A 22,314-nucleotide genomic window follows, 5' to 3' on the forward strand; every position below is an offset into this window, starting at 1 on the left:
AATCGAAGATTATTTCCCAATTTACTAAACCCGTTTCAGAGTTTTGTTCAAGATTTCTCCAGATACTCCTCCAAAATCATAAAATGCTTTCAGCATGCTTTAAAATATTCCTCCAAAGATTTTAGGGGATGAATCCAAGAATTTCATCCAAAAATTACTAGTTTTAGATTTCTTCTAATATTTTTCTGGAATACAATCTGCAAAACAATCTTTCAAAGATTTATTTAAAACAATTCTCTAGAGATTTCTGATGAAAATCATACGAAAAATCCTTCCAATGCTCTTCAAGAACACCTGTATTATTTTTTGGGTTTCCTTCAAAAAAAAATCCAGCATGCCTTCTGAGATGTATCAAGATTTATGGTGAATGAATCAATGAATGACTATTTTTCAGATTGCTAGATTTGTTTTAAAGGTTCATCCAAGATTTCTTCAGAAACTCCTCCAAAAATGTCTTCATACATTTTTTAGGGGATTCCTCCATAAATTTCTACATACTTACTCTTGATGGCGCTACGTCGTCCTTAACAACATGACCTGCGCCGCAATGTTACGCCAAGAGACTCGGTCCATGGCTGCTAGCCTCCAGTTCCTCGATCACCGTGTCAGTCTGGTTTGGCGCCTTCCTGACCTTAGAAATACGTAACCCAGCCCGCTTCATGGTCTGCTGGACGAACCACCTCGACGAATTATCCTTTTCGGTCACGTCTCGGGTGGAAAGATTAGGATTATTCTTGAAGTACTACCTTATCATCCACGCCTTCTCTGGGTATTCCATCTTCGGTTTTCGGCCGCTTCCAGCGCGCATCTCGATGGTCTTCAGAAGCATCTTTACAACGCGGGACACGGTAGAATGGTGGATTCCAAGCCTTTTACCGATCCATCTGTGCGACTGACCAGGATTATCGATCATCGCGCCCAAGATTTACTGACGTAGCTCTTCTTGTTTCGAATGCATCTTGAAAACTACTTGACAGATCGCGATAAAATAAACATAACATAACACTCTAAACTAGTGTTGCCCAAAACTTCATTAATTTTTACCCACGAGATAAAAAGTGTCGGATTTTTACTGAGTCCAATCTTTAGTGCACATGTATAAGGCTTGACACTTAAGTTTACCATCGCATGCTCACTGGAAGAGTCAAAAACAAGATCCATGATGTTACTCACATAGAAATTCCCCTTACAAAAGAAATGTATCCACTTTGCATGGGTCTACAAAAATTGATCGTCACTTTTCTTCTATGCTATTCACAGCATGAGAAAAAACTGCAATAAATTGAAAAAAATAAACAGATTTTCATCAATTGAAAGACGCAACAGCACCGAATACACAGTGGAGAACGCATAGTGCGAAACCATTATGATGATTCAAGTTGAAAGTTGAAAGAAGGGAGAGAGACTAAAAAAGGGGAGGTGGGTTATCTAAGAACAACACTAGGTCAACTGTACCATTTCTTCGGATAGCACAGAGAGGGTAGAATACTGTGAAATGCACATCACACCATGAATAAGGTCTCTTTTTTTCTGCTTTTTAGAATTTGAAAACCTAATATATAGATAGATAGATATCTTCATTTGATATAAACGTGTCATAAGGCTGATTCACCTCTAGAGAATATCTTAGCTTACAGTAAAAATGATATCATTGTTGATAAATCTCCGAGCTGTTTAGTGGAGTCTAGTACGCAACACTGAAGACGGCCTAAGAGTTGAGGTCAAAATACGCGTATCTTCCAAAGGATACAAACTCTAGTTGAATTGATTGGTATAGTACTAAATTCCATTTCTCATTTATTTATGATAGCATTGTTTTATAGTAGTTCTAAGAAAAGTCTAATAACTTGCGTTGTATTCTTTAAAAATAGCATGCTTCCATATTAGTAGTTAGTCTTTGAACGTCTTAAAACTTTCGAGCTTTGTTCCAGATGTATCCAGTCGGATTTGCTTGCAACCGCTATTTGTGGTGCTTTATGTGGTCACTAACAGCTTTGTACATATGTAAGAACATCTTCAGCAATGCATCTGTATGCAACTATCAAAGAGCAGTACTGTTTAACCTATCAATTCTATACCTATCGAACAACTCTATCGTCGCTACAGGAGATCATACTCGTGCTTACTGGTCTCTCAGAGGTCAACCTGTTAACTACATCTTTCCGATTTTCTTTTCTTTGCTTTATTTTCCTTCCCAATTTGCAACACCCCAACGCACAGGAGATGATAGTGATTCGATGGGCGCGTCGCGGCACCCCAAAACCCCCCTCGCCACGCCACCTACCAAGGAGAAGCGGAAACCGTTCTTCAAAAAGCAGGAAACATCATCACCATATGACGTAGTGCCATCAATGAGACCAGTCGTACTAGTGGGTCCAAGTTTAAAGGGTTACGAGGTGACCGACATGATGCAGAAGGCGTTGTTTGATTTTTTAAAACGTCGATTTGAATCCAGGTTCGTATGGTGGTTTTTGAGCAGTACAGTTGTTGTAGTTCAGTGGGTAACGATCGATTCTTTCGTAGAATAATTATAACTCGTGTTCAAGCTGATATATCGTTAGCGAAACGTTCCCTGATGAACAATCCATCGAAGCGAGCGATAATGGAGCGTTCCAACAGTAGGTCGTCTTGTTTAGCGGAAGTGCAGGTAAGACCATTCGTCTCAGGAATTCGCTGAACAACCTTATTAACCATTCTGAACCCTGTTCCAGGCTGAGATCGAGCGAATATTCGAACTAGCGAGAACACTTCAATTAGTTGTACTTGATTGTGATACAATAAATCATCCGTCACAATTAGCGAAAACATCATTAGCGCCAATAATAGTTTATTTAAAAATAGCTAGTAGTAAGGTGAGGATCGCCTTGCTAACATTCCTTTCCCAGAAAACTAACCCATCTCCTCCCTCCACCGCAGGTATTACAAAGATTAATCAAATCACGTGGCAAAGCTCAGGCGAAAAATTTATCAGTACAAATGGTAGCTGCTGAAAAATTGGGTCAATGTCCACCGGAGATGTTTGATGTCATCCTAGATGAGAACCAGCTCGACGAAGCGTGCAACCACCTGGCCGAATACCTAGAGGTTCGTTGCTGACCCAACCCGACCCCGCGGAAATTGGACGACACACGGTGTTTTAATTGTCCTTCTGTTTTAGGCATACTGGCGGGCAACACATCCTCCCATACGACCAACTCCATCTGTTCCTAGACCTTTGCCGTCCCAAGAAGCGTCACCGTCGGGCGAACAGTCCGGCCGGATCGGTCCTCCACCTCCGCCTGGTAAGTGACATCTGGGCAGATTCTGGGGACGAAACTGATTGGATTAGCTTTGGGGATAGATCCGTGGGGGTGCGAGGGAAGGATGCCGCGTAACTTCCAACAGGGGTTCACGATAGACGACGACACTTTTTGATGTGTATTGTAGGGCTTTTCGTTACACCGCGTCTGATGTTGGCTTCAGTGCACAATTTTGTTGGTCTTCGGCGAGGCATCGACGTTTTGATGGAGAGATGTTATCAGCAGCTTATTTCTGTTACATACCTAAACATATATTGAATTATCAACTCTAAGCTAAAACTAGTAAACCCAACATAGTGAAACAGAGCGAGTTTTCTTAACGAATATATACTGACAAAGCTATAAACAATATTACACAAAAAGATCGAAAAGCGGCTGCATCTTCGATAATGATATATCTGGCAAACACAGCCTGTAATAATTGGAACGCTTCCCCTCATTCATTCAGTGCCTTCCCGATTTTGGCAACACCCGCTTTTGTCTACCTCCGATTTTGGCAACACCCGTTTTTGGCAACATTTTCTTCCCGATTTTGGCAACACATTGAAACATATTTTCAATTGATTATTAAGTAATGAAACCAAATATTGTGAGTTTAAACAAAATGAAAACAAGTCAAAATGAAAATGTTGGTGACCATTACGAGCTAAGAAAGCTAATGTTGAACGTACTTATGAGTAAAACGTATTTATTTCAAAGTTATTGTTTAACGTATAGGAGAATTCTCATAAAGCAGGCAAGCTGTATAAATAATTGCTACATTGTTTAAAAGGCATAATATTTTAATCTTTAATTGAATAATATTGAATAAATTGAATTGATTAATTGATGAGTGATTTCTTTTAGGTAGTACTGTAGTCATTTTAGTAACAGTTGTTGAGGAAAACATCAAGAAAGTTTGTTCATAACACTAGATGACAATTTGGGAAAATTTATGAGAATGTGTTTTGAAGTAGTCATTGAAAAACTTTTATAGAAGAATTCTAAGAGTGAGTAAAAGAAGAGCCCATGATCAATTTTTTTTGGATATTGTTAACATTTAAATGATTCTTCTTACTATCGCATGTATCAAATACAGACATTTGGAAATCATTTCTAGCAATTTAGACCAGATTGGCGCTGCTTCAACAGTCAAAAGTTTTATTGAATACATCCTTGCTATAATTGAAGGGTGGTATAGAAGAATATTTGGATGCATACTTTAGACACCTCTACAATTAAAAAGAAGAAATAATATAGGATTACTACATTTTTTTCCACTGATTCCGCATCTAAGCTACATTTTGTTGCTCTCCGTTTTTATTTTTACGGATGTTACAGAAAATTACAAAAATCAAATCGAAGCATTAGGGCTACATGTAGCGATTGTATTTCTACCAGAAGCATCAATTGGTGAAATCCTTGAGTTAATTCATATGTGCCAAAGAAATTTTGCAAGCAGTTTCTTAACGAGTTCTTAAAAAACATCTAATGGTATTCTCTTGAAAATTGGAACGCAATGAAATGAATGAAATTTGAAATTTCGGATGCAAAATTTTCAATAATTTCCAGTTCGAATATGACTCCAATCCTCTAATCATTACTTTTGCAACTCTCAGCTTGATTTTTCCAAATCTCAGCAAATTAGCATAATGCTTGAAAAGAACTCGTCATTGACTCTATTTCTTGGTGCAGACTCGACAAAAAAAAGCTGACATTACATTTCATCCGTGATAACATTGATAGTAATAGTATGAAGCAATTTAGAAGAACTTACACTTTTTTCCACTTAGAACCTTGTTCACTATTAAGACGTGTGGTCACCAAAATTGCGCTCTATGTTCAAGGAATCCCTAAAATAAACTCACCCGAAAGGATCCTTAACCGAATCTGTATTCATAATCTGCTACTTTCAATATGGTCTGGCTTTAAAACTGCATTTTTGCGCTCTACAACAGTCGCAAATCGTCACTGAAAGTTATACCACGCTTGTACTGTGTACAACAAGTGTGCTTTTCAGATTGTGCATATAATCAGTACATGATGTTTATGCCTTTGAATCAAAAACTGAACTGAAGAAGGCTCCCAGACATTTTTCACATCATTCGTAGTAATTGCCATGCATTTTCTGATACTTTTAGAGATTAGAATGATAAAAACATAAGCATTTCAAAATTCCCGAATTTGGCAACATCCCCATTTTGGCAACATAAAAATCTAGCCTTGTTGCCAAAATCGGTAAGACACTGTAGTTGGAATGCTCGGATGCTATGTAAAGGATAGTTTGGCATTCTCAAATGAATTTCTACAAGAGGATCAGTCAACAGTTCGCAGCTGAAGTATTTTCACAATGTTGTCAAGCTCACTACCAGTTTTTAATGCTAAAAAAACATTTGAACAAAATTTCCGAAAAGCCAATGAACATCCTTGAACTGAACCGTGCTTGGTTCTCTCGCATCATCTGGATAGCTGATCGTTGTGGAAAATTTATTGTGCTCTGCAAGATAAATCCACGTAATGCGATTATCTGAAAATGTCGATATACCGTCGCAGTGATAATGAAAATCATCAAATGTTTCAGATTTAGCAAACTTGAAACATTTGTGTCCTTGAAGGACGAAAAAATCCAAGCCTACTTGAAATTTGACGTTGCGTTTGAATTGTGCGCATATCTTCTGCGCGTTACCGCCGCCGCTGGATGTGGATTTAATATAAGCGCCGCAATATACGCTCTCATTCACAGGAGTTCGCAATCATTCGTTGGAACCATGGTAAAAAGAAGCAAGGTATTATACTCCACTGCACTGTGACGTCACCTATCAATTTTGACAGGTACTGGTCCTGTTGTTTACAGTTTGGACTTAGTACTTTTTTCGAATCATTCTTAATTTCGTGAAAGTTTGCTGCGAGGAGAGAGGTCAAATCCACTGCAGATACCCACGGATTGTATTATTCTATCTTCCTACCGTGGAAAACCGTCACCATCAGCATGCTGGTGATAGAAATGCGAAGATGAAAATATGATAGAAAAAACGACTAAGTCCGAAACGTAAACAACAGGACCAGCAGCTGTCAAATAAGTGAGGTTAGGCTCGTCATATGCAGCGCTCTATACTCCGAAAAATGACATTTGGCAGTGACGTCATTCCTATCGCAAACCCGAAAAAGTGCAAAAGAAAGCAAGGCCTGCTCTCCTTTAATATCCTCAAGGCCTCATTGTTGACGATAGAAATGACGATACATGTGTTGATGGAAAATCGTTGTTTACACGTGAGAATAGCCTACCTTGTTGTGTCTACGTGTTCACTGAGTAACAGTATCTAACAGTATCAACGAAGCTCCAGCCCACAAGAGCACATGGGAAAACACTATGACCAATTGAATGAATTGCTTGCTTTTTCCATAATAATTCCGATAGGGTTTCGTTCTTCTTCGTCGTAAGAGCTACTATTCGTCGTATCAAACTTAAATTGTTCCATTACGGCGGATATTCCAACTTACCTGCAACATACATTCATTTTCCAAATGTAATTTTGTGAAAGCTTTTATGATTCGTCCATCTGTACACCAAAAATGCAATGAAACTACTGTATTTCGATAAATAACTTCAGTTCAATTATCCACTTTACACTTTTTCACCGAAATCGCATGGACGAACACGATTTGAGAGAAATGCTTAGCGATCGACATCAGTCACATCACTTTCTAACACAAGTTTCTTCCCGCCCCCCTGTGTGACTTACATCGCCGGGCACTTATTTTCACTATGGAAAACCTTCGTACTTCTTCAATGAAGGATTTCATTCCAATCACACGCCGTAAAACTTCCATAAATCCCCAAATTTTACGAAATTTCCTCAACCGCCACGTATAATTGAGAATGTAAACAAAGTTCAATCCGTCGTACTGAGAAAAAAAAGTTCGCATCAATGTGTGCGCGACGTTCGACGTAAAAATACGGTTCCTTTGATTGTGTTGTTTTTGCTGTACTGTGAGCAAATGCCAGAATTGTACGGTCAAAAGAAACTGTGTTCATATATTTGGGCTGAATTTTGATGAGGAACAATTAATTTTAAAGGAAATTAGTATATTCCATCATGCTGAAGGAATGGAGGGAGATGCCCGTAGATCTATATTTTCTAGTAAAACATTTTATTATAGCGTTGATGTATTATGTTTTAACCACTCAATACATCAAAGTGAGTCGTAAGTTGTGAGACGAATCTGAAAACTGATTGCGATGGAGTTGAAAACGATACGACAGATTGAGAATACGGTAAGATGCATTTTCTTTGCATTATTTCCAAAAAGAGATCAAGATTTATCAAAATGTTACTGTACAATGATAAAGCCGTTTTGAGGAAGAATTGTTTGGCATCGGTTTGTATCAGCATCATTCACTGCAATACTAGGAAAATTGCAATTCTCACTGATCAATGCTTAATACGATGGATACTAGCACACCACCCTACAACTTTGAAGTACAGTCTCAGTTTTCATCAAAATGAGCTCAAATGTTATGAGAACACCCACAGAATTTGATCTACTACTGAATGAGCAAAAACGATGATATGGGGACTCATGGGGACGCATGGTATTTAATAGTTCAACAAGGATTTCCAATATGTCGTCGTACCTACTACCTAATAGTTATACTAGGGGCCTTTCTTAGCGGAGTGGTTAGAGTCTGCGACTACAAAGCCATGCTGAAGATGTCGGGGTTCCATTCCCGGTCGGTCCAGGATCTTTTAGTAATGAAATGTTCCTTGACTTCCCTGGGCATAAAGCATCATCGTATGTGCAACACGATACACGAATACGAAAATGGCAACTTGAACAAAGAAAGCTCTCAGTTAATAATTGTTGAGAAGCTTTCTCTGCCCCATTGAGAACGTAATGCCAAAAAGAAGAAGAAAAAGAAGAGTTATACTAATGGATAAAACAATTAATGATCGTGAAGCTGATGAAACATCTCTCCATTCTCCCGTCGAATACCCCGCCCCGCTCTACGACACACCGATAATTACCAGCCATTGTTTTTTGAAACTATAATTTTAACTGAACTTCACAACACACACACACCGAATTTGTTTGTTCTTTTTTCTTCCACATTTTTGCGCTCGATCTGTACCTTTCTGTGCTCGCTCGCTGTTGTCGTTGTTTCTTACCTTTTTGGCCGGAAATCACGCCACTAATTGTGCTGAACACACCAACTCATGTACACACAGACTCTAGGGATCACGGCTACGGCTATAATAGAAACGAGCGAGGTAAATTCACAACACATTTTTTTCAGTTGTTCAATTGGTCCATTGAGTATGAATCAATAGAAGTGTTTTCAGAGCGTAGTTTATTTCGTTATGCTATAAGCTTGATTATTGTTCTTGTTTCAAATATATTCTAGTGTTTCTTTGAAAATTCTGTAAGTTTCATAATGTAGGATACAATTTTTATCTCTTCCCTCATTTACATATCGCTTAGCTCTTTTTGTTTTGTTTGATGCATTCCGGATTTGTAATTCTTTTATTTGCAGTCTTCAGTATGGCAGACGTTGAGGAGACACTCTGATAGCAGGGTTAGAACGCATACACTCACAAACATGCTCAATCCGGGTGAATTAGGACGGAAGCAGGCCAGGGAGCGATCTCTGACTGTTTTTTCGAGAAATTTTCCATTTTGTTTTTGTTTGTTTTTGGCTTGGATTACGCGAACGCTTACTCCGAAATGGTCAGAAATTTCAGTGGAAGTTTTAGCCATTTGGAGCAACAGTTTTGTACTAGTGCAGCTTGATGCACATACGATTGGTTTTAAAACGGCTCTCCTTAGTTTTGGAGTACTTTTCTAAAAACTGGAGAATTTTGTTGGATGTGTGAAGCAACATAGGAAATGCCTTTGACAGTTAAAAAGTGAGTTCGCTGTAACGTGTGAGGTTATTATTGCTTCGGCTAAGTCAAAAATAACACTGCTTCAGCTAACACTACTATGAGATTGCCGCTGTTTTGGATTAAACAGATTCACTATTATTTTTCAGCTTATTAAACACCATAGATAGCATGTTTCTCTACTACTATTTTTGACTCTGACTCTTGGAAATAATATAAGAGATCCATCGTGAAAATTTGAATCACTAATAATTGAATCAAATAACTAAAAAGTTGACTTATAAATAATTTAATACATTTAACGAGCTGTTTGGACAATTAATATTAGAGTAAAAACAGCTTTAGACTTCAAATGAAATTTCTCGTTTCTCGATGGACTCATGTCCATCCAAGCCTTCTAATTTAGCCATTCTGTGCATTTTATATTTTATCATACTCATAACACAGCTTTGAAGACATGTATCACAAAGTGAGCTCATCGCTAAAATATTATATGAACGTTATATATACGTTCTCAACATCTAGACACTTATTATTAAACCAAAAAAACATTTTAAATTTTGCAGCCTCGTTGAGATCGTTAGGATCACCGTTGCTGCTTATAACACGGATGTTTGATGACATGTTTTAGAATTTTATTTAATTGCTATCGTTTAACAAGGTAAAAGGATGTGTACGTTCCTTAATAATGTAATCTCATAATTCAGGGGGATTGTAACTAACGGCACTCCAGTAAATTGTTTTCAACACATAGCGAATCAGACTGTATATGTTTTTCATAAGGTTCAGTGAAATCAAACCTACGGAGATGCGGGATAGCTCTCTGAAAATAACGATTCTAATATATGGCGGTGAACCTCAAAGCCAATATTCTGTGTATTGCAATGTATTAGAGTAAAGTGGAGCAAAAGTTCGAGTGGGGTAAGAGTCTCTTTTTTAAATTTCTAGCTCAATTCAAAACAAATCTTATAAATGTCATGGTGGTTCGAATGCTATTCAAGTAAGAGACTTTCGCTCCAAATATCATAACAATCGATTGAGATTTGGAAAAGTTATGGCTATTTGTTGTTTTTCAACGTGAATATTGTAATTTTTGGTCAAACTTTCGATGCATGCAACCAATTGAAGATAAAATCTTTTTCAATATTTTATGTTAGGGCGTTTCTAGGCCTATCATATGGGTTGCTTTGAGGTGTATTAGTTTTTGCATAAATGCTTGAAAACAATTTTTGGCCCATAGTGGGGCAAAAGTTCGAATCAGCGGGGCAAAAGTTCGATCCATGTATCAAATCACGAAAAAATTTGCAAATTGCCTAAAATCCACATATTATCTTCAAATTTAGTTAACTTTATTTGATCGTGTGAAAACTGTCACCAAAATTTCACATTTCCACTTAGTTTTGCGAAAAACTGCTATTTTTGAGAATATTAATCCGATTTTGGGCAATTTTTTGATGAAATTTTAGTGTGTATTTTTCGACAAACTTAAGTTTACGGCTGGTGTAAAGTATGCCTGTCATAAAAGGATCGATATTTTGTGTTTAGCCAGCGAACATTTGCCCCACACTAGATTCGAATTCTTGCCCCAGCGGTGGGGCAAAAGTTCGTTTAAGACAATCAATTTTGAAACTGTCATAACTGAAAATGGGTAAATATTTTGACACAAGTTTGTTCAGCAAAACTATAGTCAAAATATTGAAGGTTCACTGTATGGTATTTGTTTTGTTTTAACTGCTATTGTTTTCCTGGAAACTTTGAATATACCACTAAGGTCGAACTTTTGCCCCACCTTACTCTACAGCTTCTATTCACAAACTGACGGGGTTCGTAAATTGTATCAGTTTCATAAAACGAAGTCTCGTTTTTTTGGATTCTGTAACATGTGTATCCTAAATGATAAAGTAGACAAAGTGATTTAAGGAGTTATGAAGGGTCCCAAAGTATTTCGGAGTCCTGAATGAGAGGTTCTCCAAAGGTATCTATTGGCAATCTATGGGGATTACATGGGTTCTTAGAGGTAACTGTTGATTTTAAGAGATTCCCTTGTAGGAACTAGTACTGGCAAGCATAAAGTACACTAAGACACATACATACATGTTAAATTGAGCATTTCAAACTAGTACTAGTTTATGATTCACAAGAAATAGAAAGTCCGAGTCTTCAGCAAAGATGTTCAGGGGATCAAGGACATCCGGAAGGCGAACAGTTTAGTTCGTGATTTCACGGCTAGGTGGCGCTAGTGAGCATGCAAAATTGAGCATTTCAAACTAGTTCTAGCTTGTGATCCATAAGAGATAGAAAGTTCGGGTCTTGGGCAAAGTTGCTCAGGGGTTCAAGGACATCCGGAAAGCGATCAATTTAGTTCGCAATTTTGCCGCTAGGTGGCGCTAGTGAGCATGTAAAATTGAGCATTTGAAACTAGTTCTAACTTGTGATTCATAAGAGTTAGAAAGTTCGGGTCTTCGGCAAAGTTGCTCAGGGGTTCAAGGACATCCGGAAAACGAATGTCAATTTTGAGCAACTTTGCCGAAGACCCGAACTTTCTATCTCTTATGGATCACAAGCTAGAACTAGTTTCAAATGCTCAATTTTACATGATCACTTGCGCCACGTAGCGGCAAAGTCGCGAACTAAACTGTTTCCTTCCCGGATGTCCTTGATCCCCTGAACATCTTTGCTGAAGACTCGGACTTTCTATCTCTTGTGAATCATAAACTAGTACTAGTTTGAAATGCTCAATTTAACATGCTCACTAGTGCCAACTAGCGGCAAAATTGCGAACTAAACCCAAGACCCGAACTTTCTATCTCTTATGGATCATATGCTAGAACTAGTTTCAAATGCTCACTAGCGCCACCTAACGGCAAAATCGCGAACTAAACTGTTCGCTTTCCGGATGCCCTTGATCCCCTGAACAACTTTGCTGAAGATCGCTTCTTTGCAAGTCGTAAGGATCTCGAGATATAGCAATGTGAAATTATCTGTTTTGAGGTGATGCTAAACTTTTCAGGGTGATTCAATATTCAGCTGAGTGTTGCAATACTTATTTTAGTGAGTCCGTATTTATGACGGGTAGTGTACAAAATAGTCAACTTTAGAGGCCTGTATTAACCATAAAAGCATGAATAGAAAATCCAACACACATGGGACTAATATACGAAATTGACCTTATATATTAACTATATATCAACCTGTGAGACAAAATCGCTCTCCAGCATATTTTTTCTGAATAAACTGTTATTCATCTATTTATGTTACTTGTCATCCAAGGTATTTATAAGGACTTCTCAGGGGTTCAAGCAAATCGACTTCTTGGGAACTATTGGAAACTTCTCCCTAGGAAACGCTGAAACCACTAAGGAATCCATGAAAAGCTCTAGAATTATCTTAGGTACCTCTAATTTTTTTACCGGCGTATCGGTCTATTTTGCTCAGAGTAAGAGGGAGCTTGGATGAGAAAGCAATGAATACTAAATGGATAGGTACCGTGAGGGAACGGCGAGAGAAATAGGATTGAAGAGGGCATACCATATGAAGCAGTGTTACTTGAAATGAATCCCCAAATATAAGCCACCGATCGAAAGAATCTACTTGATCGCCAAACAGTATTGGGGCAATTGAAACCTCTTTCTTTTTGGCTGTCTTCGTTGTGTTATTCGAACAACACGCCAAGCCGTTTCCATAGGGGACATTAACCAGAAAGAAGGACGTTTCCAGTAATACTTTTTCGTATGGTATGCTCTCTACAACATCTAATCCAATTTCTCTCGCCGTTCCCTTACGGTACCTATGCCGGTAAAAAATTAAATATGATAACCTTTGCACTCAGGTACCTCTCCAGGCTAAGTAGGCCGTCATTCGTTTTGGCAGTCATGTTGTCATTGCAGCTCGCAATTTCAAAGTGATAAAACTCAGTTCTCATAGTTCATATTGATCCGGAAAAGTATCACTTTATGCGCGGACATGCAGAAACTATCTCAGATGCGTCAGTTCAAAACCAATTAGTTTTGATTATTTGGAATTTGTGACATGATTTAGCAACAAACATCAACGATGCGTACAAATTGAAATGACGACCTACTTCGCCTTAAAACACTTAAGTTCATTTGAAAAATCGTTGTGAAACTTCGAACCAAACGAGCATCTTAAAACGATTTGAACATTTTTGGAGTCCTCTTGAAAACATCTTAAAAGCCTTGGGTAATCTATATAATCTATCTTCTATATAAATAAAAATGGAATGGTGTTTGTAGGTCACGAAATGGATAGAGAACGGGCTATCGGATTTTGAACAATTTTGCATATTTATGTTCCTGAAGTGCTCCGACGTGTTTGTGTACATAAAAAGCTCAAGATATTCACCGGGCACATCGAAAAGACAAGAGTGGATGGAACTGTCTTTTTTATGGGACGTTTCGTGGCATTTTACAATAGCCTACTTGATGGCAGAACGAAGTTTGCCGGGACCACTAGTTCTATATAAAGCTTGAAAGTCTTCATGAGCCTCTACTTCCTCGGGTCCTCAAACTCCTTTGAATCCATTAAAAATTCCAATGAATACAACATGCAGTGCATTTCTCTGAATTTCTGTGCTTATCAATCCGAAGAAGATTAATTTTAGACTGCGAAAGGCAGATAATCACAAATTAAGATCGCCTTCGATCGGCAGCGTCTATCAAGGAGCTCCAATGTGCAATCATATCGGTTGTTTTCTTGAATCTGGTACCGGAAATAACTACCTAATACCTACCCGGAATAGAAAGTGAATAGAATTGTGTCAAAGGAATGCAAATTCTTCCCAGCTTTTCTGCAGGGAAGTGTCCCCTACCTTTGTTGATACTTCAGTCTGGCATTGATCATGTTCATAGGTCACTCCCTATGAAGATAACATTACAAAAGAGTAAAAAACTAATCATGCGCCTGCACAAACTTTATGAAATTACTTCAGAAATGCCAGAAATACACGGATGAAATCTGATTGTAAAATCATGATTTATAATAATAAATCTTCGAGCTGCTTAGTAGAATACCTATAAGTAGATGAAAAAACCGAATTTAGTACTGTACCATTTAATTCTACTAGAGTTTGTATCCTTTGACAGATACGCGTATTTCGACCTCAACTGTAAGGCCGTCTTCAGTGTCGTGTACTAGACTCGAAATACGCGTATCTGTCAAAGGATACAAACTCTAGTAGGATTAAATGGTATAGTACTAAATTCGGTTTTTTCATCTACTTATGATTTACAAGCTATGAAATTCATGAATTGGTTAGAGCTTGATATAGTGATGACAAATCCTGATTCCTGAAGCCATAATCATGATTAGTGCTGTTAAGAGTCATGAATAGTACGTGACTGAAAATTCAATATTGAAAATATCTTCCATCCCAGTGGAGAAAGTCTTTGGAAAATATTTCTCCTGGTGACCATTTCTAAAGTACCATCGTTTGGCCATATTTGCTGATGCTTATTCCGGTAAGATGAAAACACACTGGAATCATAATATCACAGAGAACAGACGTTCATCTTTTCTCGTCAGCGTGTGTAAACCATTGTACTGGTCATTTCAAAGTGTGTCGTTATGCTCCTGTTACGTGGCGCTGTCGTTAGATTGAGAACGCTACAAATCGTGTTGTCGAAACGAGTTTGTATGTCGGGCTGTCTGCGTTGGCGGCGCTGATGGTTGATTCGAACCTTTATACATGGTTCAGATGAAATTTTGTTCGAGCCTCCATGTCTGTTCTCTGTGATAATATTATGAGTCATAATCATGATTTTGGAATTCTGATTTCTTCCCGTGCAATATTTAATCAATAACGAAAGGCCCTGGCCAAGGCCAGTCATTAGCTAGTCATCTGGTTAATTTGTTAATATACGATAAAAAAAACAGATATTAACAGCAACACTGAGATCATTTTATCAAGTTTAGGCAGTTGTATGCTGCCCATAAAAGCATAACTGTCCCATATTGATTTTCGAGCATACACCTTTTTTCGTCGCAATATCCATGTTTTAATCTATATTTTACTATGTATATAAAAATCTACACACTTCGTTTGGAAATGTTGTGAAAAAATATGAAGTTGATGCAGTCCCGTATTGAAAATTAAAGGCATAACAGTCTATATGAACTGCCAACCCAAACAATAACTGCAAAATGGTAATTTCGTTCAAGTTCATATTGTTCGCTGATCAACAGAAGCAATATGAGTTATTTGAGTGGTTGTGATCAATGAATATGGTATGTAGAAAATTATGAATATTTGTATGAGACGACAAACTTCAAACTTTCAGTAGCATTTTCTCAGTACCTTCTTTTTCCATATGGGACAGTTATGCCTTTATGGGCAGTACGCCTAGTGTTGAGTTTCATCTATGTTTGTTTCCTGATTCGTCTGAAATAACATCAAATCCAGCTTTAGTTACATGTATAAATTGACAATATTGAGCGACAGTATCTTGTTTATCGTTTCTATTATGATTTTATGACTTCATGGCTTCTATCCGAAAATTACTTTCGGTATCGTTAACCCGGAGAAATCTTGATCATCATTTCATAACTTTTTTATGTATTATCTTTAGGAATTCAGAACTTGGAAAAAACAAGTTTCGACAAAATCATTGCTTACAAATTGAAAATAACACATTGCACTTTGGTCCACGGAACGAAATTATGTGGAATGAATTGATAACTTGAAAAATACAAGTGTCTTCTGAACATTTGTTTGTCTGGTCAAGGCGCGTTACAGGCGAAAGTGTTCTATGCGCCAAAAAACATAGTTTTCGGAATTCACTACCATTTTTTATTTCAAAAGATAGCAAAATAAAATGTTTTAAAATATTGTAGATTGTAAAAATATAACAACTTTGCAGAACATAATTCAAAGGTAACTTTAGAATTTTAGGGTCAAAAATCGATTTTTCCTCAGTACTAACGAAAATATCAATTTCATAGACCTATCAACTACCCATAAATGCAAAACAGTCCCCCGTGAGTTTTCGTCAATTTTTAGTTAGTTACGGAAAACTTCATTAAATTGTATGTACTTTCATGGTATTATAAGAAAACAGTACGTTTGTTCTAGAAATGTGAAAAACAACATCGAACTTGGTCTGTCCCACGTTACTAATAAACGCATGTCAGTCTCGCGACTTGTGTGATAAGGACTCGCGAGCAATTGTGTTAATAAGGAAGTCAAGTAAGGGAAATATATTTACCCACATTTCGTCCCCTTAATGCTACAACTTTTTAGAGTTCAATTTGTCGAAACATAAATCTTAATTAAATCTTGCAGATATTCACAGATCATAAGCGTGTGATTTTTTTTTTGTACTTGTAGCGATGCCGCCGTCTTTGAACATCCACTTGTTTCACGCACTGGCAAATATAGCTGGTTTGCTCTCGTGAATCCAATGCCCAGAGCACCGTGTTGAGACGAATACGGTGGTCCTTCGAGATGTTAAGCCCGCAGTTCATTATACACCCATAATCGACAAGCATTACTTGGTGTGATGAATGGCGCTTATTGGTGACGGTGTATCTCGTTTTCAATTCTTTTTTTGTTCTCTTGCGTTTTTGGCGAGTTCATCAATGGCCGTATAACTTCCGTCTGAGTCCATTTCATCAGTCCCCGTCGCATATTCGGTGTCCTCCAAATATTTCAAATAGCTTACCCAATGTTCAGGGTACGCCTTCGGTGGAAACTGAAAGGTGTCGTCGCCACCAGCATTGCGGTCACAGCCGTCCTTATTGTTGAAGCCAGCGAAGTTGTCTTCAGAGCCCGCGTCATTGTCCAACGGGTCGCCATCGGCCAATATCCTGCACTCTTCCTCGGAACTAGCAGAAGTAACACAACTTTTCAAATAATCGAGAGCAAACATTTCCGCGAGTTTTAATGTGGACACTAAACTGTCAAAACAACAATAATTCACATGTGAAGACCGATGCATCATAGTAAGCACTGATACCGTTATGCGTTTATTCTCGTACATTCAAGAGCAAATAAACGCATATCAATCACGCGTACATTTTCCCGCAAATTAACTGATTATTTGAGAAAATTAATAAACAAAATGTATGTAATACTGTAATCAATAATTCATTGCACCATTTGAGTGCAAATTTATGTGCGAAAACATCGTTTTTTTCAACTTAATTTTAGTAAATAGAGCTAAAAAGTGTTCACGACTTCTATCGCGTTTTTCTTAGGTGCGTTGTTTTGCTAGTGGGACTGGTATGCATTTATGGGCAGTTAAGTTCTAAACAGTTTTATATATGAGCAAAATACACATTTTCTCGGAAGACGTCACCACTCTAAAATTTTCCTATGGAAAGGTATAAGCGTTTTTGTAGTTTTTCCATCGACTTCTTTAAGCGTAACATTTCAAAATAGCGCAAGTGAAATCAGAAACTTCTTCCACTACTTGAATAAGCATATTTTAATGTGTATATTAAGAAACTTTTGTGAAGGGGTTTTTTATGCTCTCCATTAAATGTGTTTCAAATTATTCCTTTATTTTACTTAGAAAACAGTTTTGTTTTTTCAACTTTTTGAGATTCTCATTCAATTACCGTTTTGATTCATATTACGGACAGCTTCAAATTCCGGACTGTATGGGAAACATTTCACACGAAATGTTTCAATTTCCGCCGTCCAAAAGTTTTCATTTTCGAGGCTCGTTTTATTAGGTTTTTTCCATAAATATCATTGCAAATTTATAATGCCCAACTAACTTAGACGTCTCTTAAGTGGTTGAACGATTTCAAATGATGATTTGACTGTTCCATTAATGATTATCATGAGCTGTCCGTAATTCCAATCAAAGCGTCCGGAATATGAGGCAAAAGTGAGGGAGCGTCCGGATTAAGAATCATAAAAAGGCCACACGTTTTGATTTATTTAAAATTATTCAAGTTGCGGACGCGCATTCTTTACCCACCATCCGAAAGTTAAGGGCTTCCGACGCTCGATAACGCTAAAAAATCATACAGAATGATTTGTTTTGTATGGTCCATGCTGGGTTATACTTCACTGAGGCCTTAAGTGTCCGTAATATGAATCAAAACGGTACAGTCGAATATTTTATAATACATTCAAAAATAATAAATTATTCTTAGCGCGAACAAGAAGACTGTAGATGTTTATCGTGCCATTTTGTTAAGCATATAGGCAATAATTTAACTTTACAGAAAAGCTCGGCCTTTTAATTACCTTGAATTTTCATTATAGAAATTTGTTAACATTAAAACACTAAGTTTCATAATAATATTGTAGAGCATTGTATTGTGCTATCTCTTGAAATTATCTTGAAAAAAGTTTGAGAGTGAATTTCGAAAACTATTCTTTCGTGGACCTAAAATGGAATGAAAATAAAAAAAAACTTTATCTACTAAATTTCGATCCTTAGTATCAAAAAATCATGTTGAAATTCTTACAACCCTTGTATTTGATCATTAAATTGCAAAATTAAACTTGGGAAATGAGCTACTTAATACGCCAGAAAGTAAGCAATTTACCTTGATATATTTTAAAGAATAATGGTTTTCTGATTACCAGGCCGCCATCGGCACACATCGTTAGAATTCCAATTTTTTGTCACTGATCGCAAGTATATGCGGTATATGAGGGTGGTCTTTTCGGGGACCCCCAATTTGAGAAAACCGAAACGACCAACCTCTAGTTTTAGCATATGCAGGTCGGACTCGATTATCCGGAAACTCGATTATCCGGCGACTTGATTATCCGGTTTTCGTATATCCGGAATTTTAGCCTCGATTATCCTGAGTATGTTTAACCGTCGATTAACCCTAACGTTTAACCGCCATCGCAATCATCATCATCATTGAAGTTTCAAATGCAGTTTTTCGGTTCAAAACGGAAAAATATTCGATGAAAACATGTTCAATGCATTTTGGTTGGAGGCAGTGACAGTGAACACATTTTCATTTAAAATCATTGGTTTTGAACGCTAAAAACTGCTCAAGAAAATTCTGAAATTGATAACGGTACCTGCCCCCTTAATTTTCCACTTTTTTTTAAATAAAAAAAATACATTGTAGTCTCAAAAATGTAGTTACTAATGCGTGTTTTCGCTTGATTTTTATTTCATTAGCTAGAATTTTCATCATTGCATGCGTTTTGTTGATTCACGATTGCACTTTCAGTTAGCATTACCCAAATAAAAAAAAACAACGAAAAAGAGTTGAAAATTTGTTTGTGTGAGTGCCATATCTACCAAATCCGCCAGGACTACCGCAAACTACGACTCGGTGTCCGGTTGGACTGTATATTCTCGACCATCCCGGAGAAACTCCACCGACAGGCCTATCTAACCTTGATCATGTATTGTCCCGTCCGCAGGTGCATCATATCATCACAATAGTAATAGTAGTAGACGACCAGCCTCCAATCGCCACGAGAACCGTGACCGGGACCGGATGGACCATCGGTACGAACGGGACCGGGACAGAGATCGGGAGCGATTGCACGCCCGTGAACGAGACATGCAGCTACACTACGACATCAACGACGACGATCTACTGAACGAACGGAACTACGGACCCTCGGATTATGGCGGTGGAGGAGGAACTGGGGGAGGCGGTGGCGGCGGAATGGTACGGGGTGACAGTCGGGACATACGGGATCTACGGGAACGGGACAGTAGGGTACATATATCCGGTGGGGTGAACGTAGCCAGCAGTAGTAGCAATAGACACAACAGCGATATGCTCGATCACGATCGCGAGCTGATACGAGACACGAGGGGTGACCTGATGCGGGGGGATCCTCGCTATCCGATCGCACAGCCACAGCAATTGGTGGCGCCACCGTCGTCGCAGTCGGTCCGCCGAGGTATGGAGCGAACGGATGGACGGGACCGCGACGACTACAGCCCTCACCGGGGAGGCGGTAATAATAGAAGAGTATTGAACGCCATGTAGGAATCGTGGATATAGGGATGGGATCAGGATGATGAATCAGTAGACGAGGAGAAGCTCGTCCCAGACAGCGAAGAGGACGACGGCTTCGAGTATGACGAGTTCTACTGAAGCACGGTTGGCGATACGATACGACACACGAAACACACACAAGAACACGCTTCCATTGCTCTCTCTCGGGAACGATTCGTCCGTGTAAGAAAAAATACTCGGCTGATAACTGTAGGAACGAACGTAGAATCAAACATGAGCAAAACTGTAATATAAAGAAAGACTCACACACACATACGGGGCAGAAGTAAATAGAGCACACGTACACGGAAACCAAGCACACAAACACATGGACAGACAAACCCACATCAGACAAGCGAATTATTTTGAGAGTGAAAGAGCGTAACAAACAATGCAGAAATCGCCGTCGTTCGTTGAATCATCCTGATCCATTCCTATTGTACAAAAAAAGAAGGAAAATACTCATTTCTATATAATACCGCTTTCATCATCATTTTCAATCCAAATGTCCAAATTCTTCCACTTTCCTGGTTAGATTCTTAGCGTGAACTTCCCAACGGTGTGTGTCTGCTTTTGTCGATTCGCTCAAAGAATTGGTGTTGGAAAGTCTAGTTCGCTCGCTTCCGAAAGTTTGGGCAAAGTTTAAAAGACGTTGTTGCATACAATCACTAGGCTATACTGAAAACGAAAGATGGTAGATATGATTATTCCAAAATAGACGCTCAATTTTTCGGAAGGAGAGTACTGAACTTATCCATTTTGTCTTTAGGAACGCGCAGGCAGATTGACTCTGTTGGGAAGATTATAGTTTGGTTTAGTTTAGCTCTATGATCCCTATTAGCTACATTTCCAATATTAGATCGCCCTTTGGTTGCTGTGCGAAACGAACTGTATCGCGATAACTGCCGGACCGATTCACTATTGTGATGCCACGACCGTGCCAGAATCATAATATGCTAAATACATTGTAGTAACAATATGTGTAATGATCTCTCACCAGTTTCATTCGATTCCTCAATGACTGATAATCATTTTGAAAAGCTGGTGTGTTGATACATTCGGGTTTCTTTTGCCAAGTTTAAATTTTCAATTTTGGAACAAAGGGTATTTCTTCACAAGCTTACCACTTTTTGATCTAATCCATAATTACAAGGTGAAACTGACCTATTTGCAAGGTGTTTCACAAAATCGTTTGCGAACTTCTCCAGCGTTCTTTAAAATAAATGTGGGGAAGTTCTGCCGACAACTGCAAAATTGTCTTCATAGTTTAATTAGAAATATCTCTACCGAAATCGTCACGAATCTTTTCTGAAGAGACACATCTATATTTTTTTCCGGAAGTGTCTTCCGGACTTTTTCAAGGATATCGATAAACTATATTTACGATCAACGCAACATGCATTTTTCTTGAAAGTTTGGATTAGTACATTAGATAGAAATTCGTTAATAATATATATTTTGGTCTTGTGGAGAATTGGCCTGAAGATTGATTGTCTGTTAACTGTTCATACAACACAACTTCCTAAAAAATGGTTTTGACTGGTTATTTAACAAAAACTAACCCAAAAACACGATTTTTTAACGAAAAAATCTTTTTTCTTTGACTATTTATGTTTTTTTTACCGGAAATTGCATTTTTTCTTTAAAACTTAAGTTTCAGAAGCATTTTGTTTTAATTACGAGTTGAATAGTGCATATATTTTTAACATGCGCAAAAATATGTCTATTGCAAAATTATTGCAAAGTCCTTTTTAAAGGTTTAACAAATGAGAAAACTCTGTTACAGCTTTAGAGATATTGTTTACCAGGCAAAAAAATTTAACAAAAAACTGGCATTTTTCGTTAAAAAAACATATTTTTTGCAGTTTTTGTTAAAAAAAAACATGGTCAAAACAATTTTTTAATGAAATATGTTGTATGAACAGTTTGAAAACAATTATATTAGCTTCAAAAGCATGTAAAAAGATATAAAATCGGTTAAGTATTTATGAAGTTATGCTCAAATTCACCTTCAAAACGCTTGCACCACCTCTAAATCTTAATATTTTTAGCTCAAACTATGAGGTTTCTCTTTTAATGTGATTTCATAAGAGCACACGAATTTTTGGTTTTGAGAACTTTTAAAAAATAAGCCGCACTCTAATGAACAGTTGCGATAGAAGCACGAACAGAATGCTGAAGCAATTCTTCAAAATTATTTC

At 37.8% G+C, this 22,314-nt stretch overlaps 1 protein-coding gene across 19 annotated transcripts in view; it reads left to right on the forward strand.

Moving 5' to 3' along the window:
• The window catches only part of LOC5578840 (voltage-dependent L-type calcium channel subunit beta-1), a 483,469-nt gene that overhangs the window by 455,180 nt on the left and 5,975 nt on the right, over window positions 1–22,314 (forward strand). For 16 of the 19 annotated variants that reach the window (XM_021847610.1, XM_021847627.1, XM_021847619.1 and 13 more), the window contains 7 exons: window positions 2,221–2,455; window positions 2,524–2,647; window positions 2,712–2,852; window positions 2,917–3,084; window positions 3,158–3,281; window positions 8,507–8,548; window positions 19,524–21,259. In XM_021847610.1, the coding sequence (XP_021703302.1) occupies window positions 2,221–2,455; window positions 2,524–2,647; window positions 2,712–2,852; window positions 2,917–3,084; window positions 3,158–3,281; window positions 8,507–8,548; window positions 19,524–20,104 (1,415 nt within the window). In that variant the 3' untranslated portion in view covers window positions 20,105–21,259. Of the gene's footprint in view, window positions 1–2,220; window positions 2,456–2,523; window positions 2,648–2,711; window positions 2,853–2,916; window positions 3,085–3,157; window positions 3,282–8,506; window positions 8,549–19,523; window positions 21,260–22,314 lie in introns of those variants that run through there. The other 3 variants (XM_021847620.1, XM_021847628.1, XM_021847630.1) reach the window with 2 other exon arrangements.

This window comes from Aedes aegypti, chromosome 2 (genome assembly GCF_002204515.2).
Source record: "Aedes aegypti strain LVP_AGWG chromosome 2, AaegL5.0 Primary Assembly, whole genome shotgun sequence".
Taxonomy (NCBI): Eukaryota; Metazoa; Arthropoda; class Insecta; order Diptera; family Culicidae; genus Aedes; species Aedes aegypti.